Source organism: Harpia harpyja, chromosome 15 (assembly GCF_026419915.1).
Source record: "Harpia harpyja isolate bHarHar1 chromosome 15, bHarHar1 primary haplotype, whole genome shotgun sequence".
Classification (NCBI taxonomy): Eukaryota; Metazoa; Chordata; class Aves; order Accipitriformes; family Accipitridae; genus Harpia; species Harpia harpyja.
Window position 1 is genome coordinate 28,967,931 of NC_068954.1, and position 12,614 is coordinate 28,980,544.

The window sequence follows — 12,614 nt, forward strand, 5'->3', positions numbered from 1 at the left end:
ATAAAAAACAAAACAAAACAAAAAAACCCCCCTTCTGCTCAGGTTCTTTCAAGTTCCCAGACAGAGAACACGGCAGTTGGAAACACATCAACAGAAACAAGCTATGAGATGCAGCAGATACCCTTAAGCTGCTCATTTTGGATTAAGCTCCTGTACTTATTGCTCACGTAGCCGATTTCGAGAATCTTTTTGATTTAGCTGCTCGGGGTTTCATCTCTCTGCCCTGCACTATTACTTTATCTGACACATAACATGACCAAGGTGGGCAGCCCTCGCGGCACAAGGATGCGGCTGGGCAGAATCCAGTTTGCAGAAGTATTTTGGGTGGGAGGGAGGGGATATCTTCTCTTGTAACCCGTGTCCAGCTCTTCATGGACACAAGAGAAGAGGTCCCCAGCTCTCCTGCCTTTACGCTGTCCTAAAGCACGACCCAGCCTCAGCAAGGGGATTGAAGCTCCTGGGCGAGGGTTCACCCAAGAGCCCAAGATCAAGAGGCAAAAGGTATTTTAGAAAAAATTTCAAATTGAATGATCTCAGCCGAGTGAAGAAGGGGTTGGGCGGGAGCTGGAAGAAAAGGAGGTGAACTCCCCTTCATAGAACGTCTTGGAGAGCCAGCAATGACGTGGAAACTACTGATTAAATACAGGGGGTAGAAAAAAGTGATAAAAATACCACTTCACAGGGAGCTCTTGAACCCTGAGCCTGACAAGGAGATTCAAAAGAAGAGCAATCATTTCAAGCAACTTTTTAATAACTATTTTATAAGCCTTGTAGTACTATTTAATGTAATTTGAAGTTATTTTGGAAAAGGGATTTACTTGCTGTTAGCCATGCTAACTAATTTCTCAGTTTCCCCTGCAACAAGGGGAGAATTTTTTTGGTAAGATCCCAGAAAATACTGCCACGAGACAACTTCCACTCAGCTCATCTCTGCAAGCCCATGATCATTCAGATCCCTTTTCCAAAATAAATCAAAAGAGCTGCGCTGATAAGTTAAAACCACCTTCAGCCCCAGCTTTCCCAAGCCGACAACAGGACATGCATGTCCAGTCCCAGAGCTGGCAGCCTTGGAAAAGACCCTATTTATATTGCCCTGTTTGCTCTGCAACGTGTTAAACCCTAAACTTCACCTTGCAAAAGCTTTAGTGCAAGTAGCCTTACTCAAGAGAGCGAGTCCTTTGCTTGCCTAAGGAAAACTGGCTCCCAGGGTCTTGGGAGAATCGTGTTGCATCCTGCCCCTGAGCACAGACCTCAGCACGTCGTCCCATTCAATTCTAATTTCATGACTCAGAGCAGCAGGCTTTGGTAGAGGGGGGAGCTCCCTCACTCCGTTACTTTCTTGCCTGCAAACAATGCATTTTTCAGCGCCTCGCCGTAGCCTAGGTGTGTTTGACAAGGCAAGTTGCTGCAAGGCACGTCAAGTTCTGAATTCCCGTGCCAAGTTTTCCAAGCAGATAAAAGAGGAGGCTCCCAAGCTCTCCCATCACAGGGGTTTCTGTCTCCGTTGCCCTCTGCTCTTTTCCTGCCGCGCAGCTTTTATTCACCAGCCTTTTTTTTTTCCCCTCTCCTGCTCTTTGCATTTCCAATTGAACAAGCCACCATGAGTCGGATCTCTTTCAGATCATCTACTGGAGGGGGCATGAGGGGCTTTAGCTCAGGCTCTGCTATCGTAGGAGGTGGCAGTGGTACCAGAAGCAGTTTTAGCTCCGTCTCTGTCTCCAGAGTTGGAGGAGGAAGAGCCGGAGGTGGAGGAGGCTTTGGAGCTGGTGGTGGCTTCGGCAGCAGAAGTCTCTATAACCTAGGTGGAAGCAAAAGAATTTCCTACAGCTCGGTCGGTGGAGGTCTACGGAGTGGAGCCGGTGGTGGATACGGCTTTGGTGGAGGAGCTGGCTTTGGTCTTGGCTATGGTGGTGGAGCAGGCGCTGGTTTTGGCTTAGGAGGAGCTGGTGGTGGTGGCGGCTATGGGCTGGGCAGTGGATTTGGGCTGGGAGGTCCTGGATTTGGTGGTCGAGGTGGCCCCGGGTTCCCTGTTTGCCCACCTGGTGGCATCCATGAAGTGACTGTCAACCAGAGCCTCCTGGCACCCCTCAAGCTGGATATCGACCCTGAAATCCAGAAGGTGCGAACACAGGAGCGTGAGCAGATCAAGACGCTGAACAACAAATTTGCCTCCTTCATTGACAAGGTGAGAGTTTGGTCTTAAGCATCAAGCCATGCATATTATCAGTTGCCTTGGGAAAAAATAACAGGAAGAAACTTCCTTTGGATTGAGGGACTTGCCTGGACTAATCCCAGCCAACAAACAGCGTGGGTTTGGCTGAAAACTAAGAACTGTCTTATGTTTCCTCTTTGCAAGGATGAGTTTTTCAGTGCCTTATTTTATTGAAAAACTAAATCTCCCTCCTCCCTGTAAAAAACATCCCAGGGGCTGGATGGATCTTCTGCTGGCTGTAAAATGGCAAAGCTCTACACAACTCAAGGGGATAACACCAGTTTAAACCAGTAAGGTGGGCTGAGCATCTAGGCGGGGGCGAAACACCTAAAGTTGCAAATACAGGTGTTTGGCCTGCTTAATATCTCTTGAAAAATCTCGCTAAACATCTTAGCTGCTTTTGATACTTTTGAGAATCCAGTGCCCTGAATTAGGAAGATCCTAATAATTTCCCCCCGACTGTCCCAGCGTCTCTTGACCTTTTCTTTCTGTGTTGAATGATCCCTCCTTTTCCTGGCAGCAGGATTTTTTGTGCATTGTTCACATAGGCTTCAGCATGTGCCGTTTTTGTTTCTCCCCAGGTGCGCTTTTTGGAGCAGCAGAACAAAGTGCTGGAGACCAAGTGGAGCCTCCTCCAAGAGCAAGGTCACACAGTCACCAGAAAGTCCCTTGAGCCCCTTTTTGAAGCCTACATCAACAACCTCAGACGGCAGCTAGACAGTCTTATGGGAGAGAGGGGACGGTTGGACTCTGAACTGAGGAACATGCAGGACATGGTGGAAGACTTTAAGAACAAGTAAGAAATCGTGCTCTGTAGCATAAATGATTAACAGCCGGGAAAATCAGGGCAGGCGGCTCATGCTCGCTGGTGCACGCGTTGTGTTCCTCTTCCAGATTGCAAAATGAACATACAAAACCGAAACTTGGTCTCAGAATTACCTCTAGTTATGCCAGATTTCTCAGGTGCAGGAGCAGTGTTTAGCACAGAATTCATGCACCCGTGGAAAGCTGCTCCAGTGTAACGGAGGTCACGGACTGATCCCTTGAGTCTCCCAAAATAATACACCTGGAGACAGAAAAACGCGTAACTCATGAGTATAATGGACATGAAAAAAGGGAATGAAACATAGCTATAAACTGCCAGCTCCAAAATCCCCCATTTCTCTTTTTGCAAAGGAAATCCCAGCCTTTCCAGAGGGCTCCAGGCGACCTGCATGGGCTCGGCCTTGCTCAGCTCCCATCACGTGAAAGATGCTCAGCTCTTTTCTCTGACCATTGTCAAAGAAAACGATTTTCCTGGGGAGGCAATTAATCCCATCCTGAGATAAAGTGTCCAGCGGAGGCGGGATGAATCATTTTAAGGATGTGCTCGTCAGCGTCTGCTGACTATAAGGGACATTTAGGTGGTTTTTTTAGGCGAGGCCGTTCATTTTTAGTTGGCTGTAGTCTGGCGAGAACAATCTCTCCCTTATTCAACCAGATCTGGCCAAGTGCAAATTTGAGAAAAACACCCTGGAGGCCTGAAATATGTTTGTATTAGATAGCTAAGCATGTGAAGAGACAGATTTGGGGTGGGGACAGGGAGACGGCACTTAGAGCTGACAGGATGGACTGACATAGCTTCTGCTATGTTGTACTTGGGTGCATTTCAGATCTTGATATGTATTATGGGCTTTTAGAAATACTGATCAGGCCAAAAATGACAAATGATATTGTCTGGATTTTGGAGCTACTGCCTGGGAAAGAGAATGCATTTTATTTCAAGTCTAGAGTTGGTTCCCAGTCCACTGGCTTATTTCCACCTCTTCCCATGACCGCTCGGAGATCCATCTGCAGGGATATCTCTGCCAATATTAGTTAGAGGACTGGCACGAACCTGCCTTTAAAATCCAGGTCTTTGCCTCAAGAGCCTACATGTTTTGTCTACTTTCTAGCTAAGCCCTGCCCTGATTATCTGATGAGAAGATATTGCTCAGAGCCATAAAAAGTTCCACAGAAACACAGTCTGAGGCATAATGATCTGCTCTTGCACAACCATGGCTAAAGAACCACAGACTTTTTTTTTAATTAAATGCTGCAGCGGCTTATTCAGAGCCATTAGCATTATTATAATATCAAATATCAAATTGTTACATTATTATATATTTGTAGGCATTGCAATGCAGCTTCGTTGAAAACCTTTTGCATAACTTTGCTTTGGGCAAAGGTCACCAAGAATACCTGCTCCTGCTTCCTACTGAAACAGGCTCTGATCCTGCACACATTTATATATAAGCTTGACTTTAAGCGCAGTGATTAAAATCTATTAATTTTAGCTGGGACTACTCACACCATGGAGTCTTGCCGGTTCAGAGTCAGTAATCATTTGATCTGCATCTGCTCTGGACTGTAAACGGGTGGGAGTAAAGAATATATCCGTGAGCCACAACTAGTGATTTGGGACTGGAGTGGTCCCATCTCTGCTTCCCGTGCTGGCTTTGCTCTTCACTTCCACCAAAACCCTCTCACTCTTTTATCCTAACAGATATGAAGATGAGATCAACCGGCGCACTGGTGCAGAGAATGAGTTCGTGGTCCTCAAAAAGGTGAGTGAACTGGGAGTTATGGGACGGACAATGAAATTAACTTGGCATGCACAGAGTTCAAGCAAAGCTGATGGGAGCTGGGGTCCTCTAACCTCACAGCTGGGTTAGGCTATGACCTGGGCTGGGTCCTCCTGAGGCCACGAATGGGCTGAGTATGGGTATGGACTGAATATGGGCTGGGTCCTCCTGAGGCCACAAATGGGCATAACCTTCTCCATGCCAATGGAGCTGCCCTGTTTTCTGAAGAAAGCTCCTTCAGTTGCAGTTGCAAACCATCTGGCCTCTTGCGGCGCAGTTCAAGTCTGTCTCTGGTCACATCCCTGTGAGTCAGAGCTTCGCCTTCTGCCCAAGAACCTGGTTCTGGCTCTCAGTAAACATCTAACATTACATGAAAAAAAACCCCACCTTGGTTATAGCAATATAAAAACAAGCCTAAAGAATTACAGACCTGGAAGCAGAAAGATGGTCCCACTGGTGTTCTGAAGCCCCTTTGGCCTGCGGTTTCATCAGAAGTCTTTGGTTTTCTTTTCTTTAGGATGTGGATGGTGCTTACATGAACAAGGTCGAGCTGCAGGCCAAAGCAGATGCGCTGGCAGATGAAATTAACTTCCTGAGAGCTCTCTACGAAGCGGTAAGCAGTCAGTCCTCCCCGCAATAGCATCCTCCACAGCTCCCTGCCGTACAGCTCTCCATGCTCTCAAGATCCAGCCACCACGCTTTGTGCTGTACAGCAGTAAAAGGGAAGGTGGTCACTGCCTTTTTAAAATTATAATGCAGGCATAAGATAGAGAAGGGTAGATAGAGACAGAGCAGGGGAAAATGCAAGAAAATGGCTTGGCAGAAAGGGCTCCCAAGCCATCTCGTCTGCATAGTTTCCATCCCAGATACCAGACCGTTAACTTCATCTTTTCCATCTTCCGCAGGAATTGTCCCAGATGCAGCAGCAAGTATCCGACACCTCTGTCGTCCTGTCCATGGACAACAACCGTAACTTGGACCTCAACAGCATCATCGCAGAGGTCAAAGCTCAGTACGAGGACATCGCCAACCGGAGCCGGGCTGAGGCTGAGGCTTGGTACCAAAACAAGGTGGGTAACCAGAACGACAGACTAATTTCTGTGATTCATGGGGCATCACACTAGCTGCTGGGAGGCAGGACTAACACAGAAAGGATCACAGCATTACACCAGAGATTAATTTATCTTTCTGTGCATGCTGCAAGAGGCTCTTGCACACAGATCCCCACTGTCCACCTGTGGACCCACTACACTTGACCAGCCTTATATTCCTTGTGGTGAAACCAAGGAACAAGATGCTCAAATGCCTTGACCCTGGGCTCACAAGGAGTCACTGGTAGATCTGGCCTTAGACACAGAGCGCTCCTCTTTCCTTTCCAGGTTCTTAACAGTAGGTGACAACCCATAGGTGCTCTACGCAATGCAATAGCTGCTGCCCTAGCATATATTGATAACTAACGGCAAATGCTGTTATTATATGGGCAGGTTGCTCAGAGGAATGTTGTCCCCCACCCTAACCTGCATCCAGACCCGCACTTTGCGCCCCGAGGTCCCCTCACCCTTCCCTGAGCCCCGTGGTGCCTAACCAGCGCTCTCCTCCTTTCTACCTATAAGTACGAGGAACTCCAGGTCTCCGCCGGGCGGCATGGCGACGACCTCCGTAACACCAAGATAGAAATTTCAGAGATCAACCGGATGGTCCAGAGGCTGCGGAACGAGATCGAGAGCGTGAAGAAACAGGTAGGAGGGGGATGTTCCTGCAGAGCAGCTGCTGTATGGTGGAGGGCAGGCAGGAGGTGATGGTGGCCAGGCATAGCAGAAAGAGCCAGGTCCCGGCATTGGAGCAGGGCTGGAAGGCCAAGCTTTCCCCCTGCATTAAAGAGGGAATGGCCAACTGTGTCTTTGCTCACCAGAAACGGTCCCTCAGTGCAAGGATGTGCTGTGATAGCTGCTTTCTTGCTGGGGAAGCAAATTGTGTGCTACTAAGCTACCCCAGCAAAGGTGTGTAGCAAAGCAAGGAGATGTAGATGTCTCCCCTTTTCTTGGGGGACAGGATTATGGCTGCAGCTCCCCAGTCACCCACCTTACGACACCTTCCTAATGGCCCATCGGGAGCTCTCAGTGCCATTCTGGGAGCCACCAGCCAGTATCTACAGTACCATAGCGATACTCAGGAGAGCAGTCTGGAGTAGCCCAAGTTAAACAACTATCTGTTTTCCTCACTTTCAGTGTGCCAGCCTCCAAGCAGCCATCGCTGAGGCAGAGGAGCGTGGGGAGCTGGCCCTCAAGGATGCCAAGGCCAAACTGGCCGAGCTGGAAGATGCTCTGCAGAAAGCCAAGGCTGACCTGGCCCGGCAGCTCCGCGAGTACCAGGAGCTCATGAACGTCAAGCTGGCCCTGGACATCGAGATTGCGACCTACAGAAAGCTGCTGGAGGGCGAGGAGAGCAGGTGGGGACAAGCACATGGACCGTTGCGCGCTGCTCTCGAGAGCAGGGCGCATCTCCCTGGGCTCACAGAGACAGCTCACCCCAAGGGGCTGGAGCACCAAGCGATGTAAAACAAGGGCAGAGAGAGGGATAGTTTAAATTGTGAGCTTTGTAGGAAAAGATTAGTTTCTCCAGCTCTTGGCGTCTGATGCACTAATAAAAATGAGCATTGTCACCTTTCACCTGTGATACAGACATACCCCACCAGAGCACAGTCCCTACTGAAGGCCACAAAAGTCTAATTAGGTGGCCCCAGCGGCTAATGTTCTCTCTTGTCTGTGCTTTGGCATTATTGCTTACTTTCCCCTTTCCCAACAGGCTTGCCGGCGAGGGAGTCGGAGCCGTGAGCGTCTGTAAGTATCTCCCCTGGCTTCCACCCCTGCTCGCTCAGCCCCGGCTGCAGGGGTGATGGTGCAGGTCCCCCCACCCTGGGGAGCCGGCGGGACCCTAAGGCGGGTGTGCGTTGTGTCTCCCTGCAGCCGTGGTCAGCAGCTCGAGCGGGATGGGCTACGGCGGCGGCAGCTGCCTGGGCATGGGCGGAGGTCTCGGCGTGGGAAGCGGTCTCGGCATGGGAAGCGGTCTTGGCATGGGAAGCAGCGGCGGCGGCGGCGGCGGCAGCTACAGCATGAGCAGCAGCAGCGGCTTCGGAGGTGGGAGTGGAGGCTTCGGCGGGGGCAGCACCTTCAGCTCCGGGAGCAGCCGAGGTATTGGTGCCAGCACGGGAGGCAGCGTGAGGATCGTTTCCAAGACCACCACTACCAAAAAGACCGTCAGATAAGGATGGTGAGCAGGGGGCCTCCCCACGCGGACGACGGCGTGTTTCCTGCCTTCCGAAAGCAAGTGCTGCCCTACGAATCAATGGTGTAAATAGCTGCGCTAGACCCTCTCCTTCCTCCGTCCTTCACCCTCCACCTTTGGGGCAGCGGGGGGAGACCAGGACCCCACCGCAAGAATCTGGAGCACCTTTGGCTAAAGCATAGGTTGTAACAGGTCACCGACAGGGCTTTGGAGAGCCGTCGTGGACCCCGGTGGTGGCCCTCTTTCAGCACAGTCCTTGTTCTTCCCCTGGAGTCACACGTTTAAAGCGAAGTGGAAGCACTTTGCTGAACGGGGATAGCCGCGTTCGGCCACGCACATTCGCTTCATTCCTCCTAAAACAAGGGCGACAGCCTTGTGAAACCACAGTCCCGGGTCCTCAGCAATGAAAATAGCTCCAAGATGCTCTAAAAGCCTCTGCCTGCAACACGCGTTACAACCTCCAAATGTTTTGTCTGCAACTAAAGAGTTTTTCCAGCCCCTTCTGTTTTCTCAGGCACCTGTGGGAAAGGTTATTGCTTTTTGTGTATATGAATTGCCACACTGATTTCTAACTCCTTGTCCTCACGGCTACCGCCTCTCCACTTCCAGGCCTACCATACTGTATGGTCCAATAAAGAGCATTTGTCATTTTTAAAATCTGCTGCTTTTTGGTTTTCTTCTCCGCTGATCTGGGTATCGATACATGCGGTGCCCCAGCTGCAGTGGGGACTCTCTGTAGGTAGTTCATGAGAAAGGATCGTTGCCTTGAGGAAACAAAACTCAATTTTAGGACTCAGGCTCTGGGACAGGCTGGGGAGAGTGGAGAGGAGGGTGGGATGGATTGAGAACTGAGGCACGGGGAGGAAAAGCTGCCTCAGGGCTGAGCCAAAAGCTGGATGAATCCCCCTGCGGTGGTTAACTACAAAGCTGCCCTTTCTGCCCGTCACTGTAGTAGTGAGAAAGCACAGGCGAGTGGGAAAAGGAAGGTGATTCCCAAAGGTTTAGCTGGGATTCATGAGTTAGCCCTCGTGGGGCATGGCTCAGCCAGGCCAGTAGTCAATACAAACAGTAGGAAGAAATCTTACGGCAGAGGAGCCCAGCTCTGGCATCAGCACCGCGGCAAGGACGCATCGAGAACGGCATCAAACGGGGAGGGGAATGGAGCAGCCGAACATCGCCCTAACCAGAAAGAGCAATTGGAGGGAGGGCAGCACTAGCAAAGAGGGGTGGACACAGGGCGAAGCAACCAATATCTGCACGTGCAGTGTTTGCGCATCAAGGTTTCCCCAGCACACGCAAATATTGCACTAAATATCCTGGCTGCTCCTCTGGAAGGGCTGTTTCAGGGCCTCAGCTTCACTTTGAATGAACCTGGAGGTCTTCCAAGGTGCCCGCAGCACCCGGCCTCCCAATTCCCATCCAGCCCCCCTGGGGAGGTTTCAAAGACCTGCCCGGTCGGAGGGTTTCGGCCAGGCTCCCGTGCTCTTCCCAGGCTCCCTCCTGTGGCTCCGCCGGCGTGCCCTGGCTCCCGCACCCTGCGAGGCTGTAGGGCCAGGCGCGAGTCCTGGCAGCAGCGATTGGGAAGCGCAGTGCGAGGTGGGAACCCAGCCCCAAAGCTGGAGCATGAACCAAGGGTGAGGGAAGGGGCTGGGGCAGGAGGGGAGCTGATGAGGAAGGGCTTGTAGCCCGCTGGGGATGCTGGTCCCAAAAGGAGACTGGTTGGTGTCCACCAACCCACCCCTCATCCCCTGCAATCTCCAACTGGGGGTGCACCCAGGCAGGACTCCAAGGAGCGAGAAGAGAGGGGGAGGCAGCAGCCACATCTGCAAGGCAAAAGCACCTCATGCACGGCGTGCCGGAGCGCTCACCGCAAGGAAATACCTCCCAGCTCCTGAGTCAATGGGACCCTGTAGACCCATCATACTGCGCAGAGGCGTGCGAGCACCGGACAACACAGCGTGGTATCTCCAGCAGGTGGGGGCCCAGAGTAAGAGAAAGGCATGGTGCTGCCCTGCAAGGGCTCCAAGCCCTGCTGGTCCTACAGTGGGGCTCACACCCACGAATCTTCCCTCCAGTGCATGGGAAGGGGCAAGGAAACGGTGGCTTTGGAAAGTCGGGGCAGCCCGTTTGCACCCGAGGAGGTTTTGCGAAGAGTGAATGGCTTGGGCTTCATTCATTTAACAGCTTGCATCAGTTTTCAGGCATCTGACCATGTTTCTTAGACTGTTTTAAGGAAATAGAGTGACGCTGGCAAAGCAGAGGCATTTGTAACAGGCAGGGCATCCCAACCGGGCTATTGTTGCTAAACTGTATTCTGTTGTGGTTTGGGTTTTTTTTTAATTATTGAAAATGTCAAATATAAGTTTGTTTTGTTTTTAACAGAAGTGTGCACAAAACGTTGCTGTGCCATCAGCTGCATCAACACATGGGCCACCACCAACACTGAACCCTCCAGAAAACTTGTTTGTAAGCCACACTGCCAAGCCCTTGCCCATCCCCGCAGTACCTGGGCATCTCTGCAGCCTCCGTCAGTCTGGTGCCACAGGCTGCTGCCAGGTCCTTCTCCTGCGGTCTGAGGGTGAGGATGCTACCGAGGCAAAAAAGCACTGAGCAGCTATTGGTCTTTTTTCTGTTTCCACAGGAAGCGTTTTAAGAGCCCACCCTGGCACCTCTTCTCTGAGAAAGCAGACAGCAGATGCAAAAAGTCGTCTTCTAGTTACCTCCTTCTGATTTGCAGAGACCTGGAAAACTCACATATTCAAGTCAAACTTGACAGGTAATTTTAGCTAGCAACTTAAAACATTAGGTGAAATATTTTTTTAAAACCAACATTTAATTTCAACGTTCCCTATGGGAATGATCCTGTCTGTGGAACGCAGAAATATCTCCCCTTAACATTTCCCAAATGAAACTTTGCAGGTTTTTGACTCAAAAGCAGAATTTTCATCAAAGAGAATTATTTTGTTTTAATTTGCAAATGGTTTACACAGCCTGCAAATGAAATAAGACACGAAATGGCTGCAGGGAAGGTAACACAGGACGCAGCAAAACCAGCAGCGGAACAATATTCCCAGCTCCCATCTGCGAGGCATGTTCAGTCTGAGCGTTGCTATTTAAACCGGGCAGCAATATCCCGCTGCCCAGAGTGGTTGGAGATCGGAGTCCGGCTGTACGCGATGCCAAGCGCTGCAGGACAGCAGCGGGGACCTCCGGGCTCACCTGCGGTGCAATATAGCACTGCATGGTAAATGAACATGAGGCCCCATAAAATTGGTGCACTGTGACTGGATGCACTTTCCAGGACACATGAATAATCCCAGTTTATCCTACCGGCTCCGAGAATAGCATTTTGCGGATCCGGTTTGTTTTAACAGGGAGAAATTGAACTTCACACAAGTGCTATGGCTCTTTGCAAGGAAATGCGAACCAGGAGCAGCATTCGGTGCAGGATGGAGCCAAGGGACATGCCATGTGCAGGCACAGAGCTGATCTGAAATAACGGGACTTTCCAGCAACACTGCTTCCAGGGCTTGGTTTTCTTTATCGGGAGAAAAGACATACCCTGGGGCCACGAGAAAGGACAAGATGCTACAATCCTGCTGTGATAACCTTCAGTGTTGAAAGATCTTGCTTTCCACGTCGAGCTCGGTGGAGATCATAGCCCCAGCAGCCCTACTCAGGGATTAAAGATAAGCTCAGAAAGCACTACAACACAATTTGAGATATTTAGGTTTCTTTGGGTACCACCATCTAGACGCCAATGTTGCATGCAGAATAGGATAAAGGAGGTATCAGCTAATACCCACCTAAGGTCAGAGGCTTTTTCAAAATGCAACAAGCCACAGGGGGAAACGAGACCTCCCTGGTCTGTATAAAGCATCTGGCAACAACAGCAATAATGAAGGCGAAGTTATTCCAAAACTCTGGGCTGCATCGGTGTCTCTGTGCTAGCCCAGAAAACAATTATCTGGAGAAAGCAGGTCACACCTACACTTCAAAGTCATCTAGTAGCTATAGCTGACTGGCCTCCAGATACTGCTGGGAACAGGCTCAAAGGACTGCAACACCCATCACGGGGCAACACCTATGGGAAAGCTTCTGGGGAGTTCATCCTAATTCATCCCTTCGGGAAATGAGATTCATGGACACTCGCCTCCTGCTCAGGAGGTCTCCCAGAGGTGCCCGTCCCCGCAGCACAGGGATGCTGTGAATTGCGTGGTCCCCCATGGAAAAAGCTCAGGGTGACCAACAGGACTTCATTAACTTGGGGTGAAATAGTAAATTAGGGTCAAAATGAGTAGGGTTTGAATTTAGGTTAGCAGCCCAAGTTTAACCCAAAGGCTTTAATTTAAGCAATTAACCTAAATTACAGCCTTGACTTTACTGATAATTAAGCTGAGATTAGGTAGCACAGGTGAACCAACCCAAGTTAGTAAGACACACTCTTATTTTACAAATACATGTATTTTTGCAAACAAAACACACAGAGGCACTTCTAAAAATTTCAGCCTTGT

General features: G+C 50.3%; 1 protein-coding gene across 1 annotated transcript; it reads left to right on the plus strand.

Moving 5' to 3' along the window:
- Nucleotides 1–1,296: 1,296 nt before the first annotated feature.
- LOC128151717 (keratin, type II cytoskeletal 6C-like) lies at nucleotides 1,297–8,767 on the plus strand. The gene is made up of 9 exons (XM_052809342.1): nucleotides 1,297–2,185; nucleotides 2,794–3,008; nucleotides 4,737–4,797; nucleotides 5,333–5,428; nucleotides 5,721–5,885; nucleotides 6,429–6,554; nucleotides 7,044–7,264; nucleotides 7,621–7,655; nucleotides 7,782–8,767. The coding sequence occupies exons 1-9, from the start codon at nucleotides 1,601–1,603 to the stop codon at nucleotides 8,078–8,080; spliced, it is 1,803 nt and encodes a 600-aa protein (XP_052665302.1). The 5' UTR covers nucleotides 1,297–1,600; the 3' UTR covers nucleotides 8,081–8,767.
- Nucleotides 8,768–12,614: the final 3,847 nt, after the last annotated feature.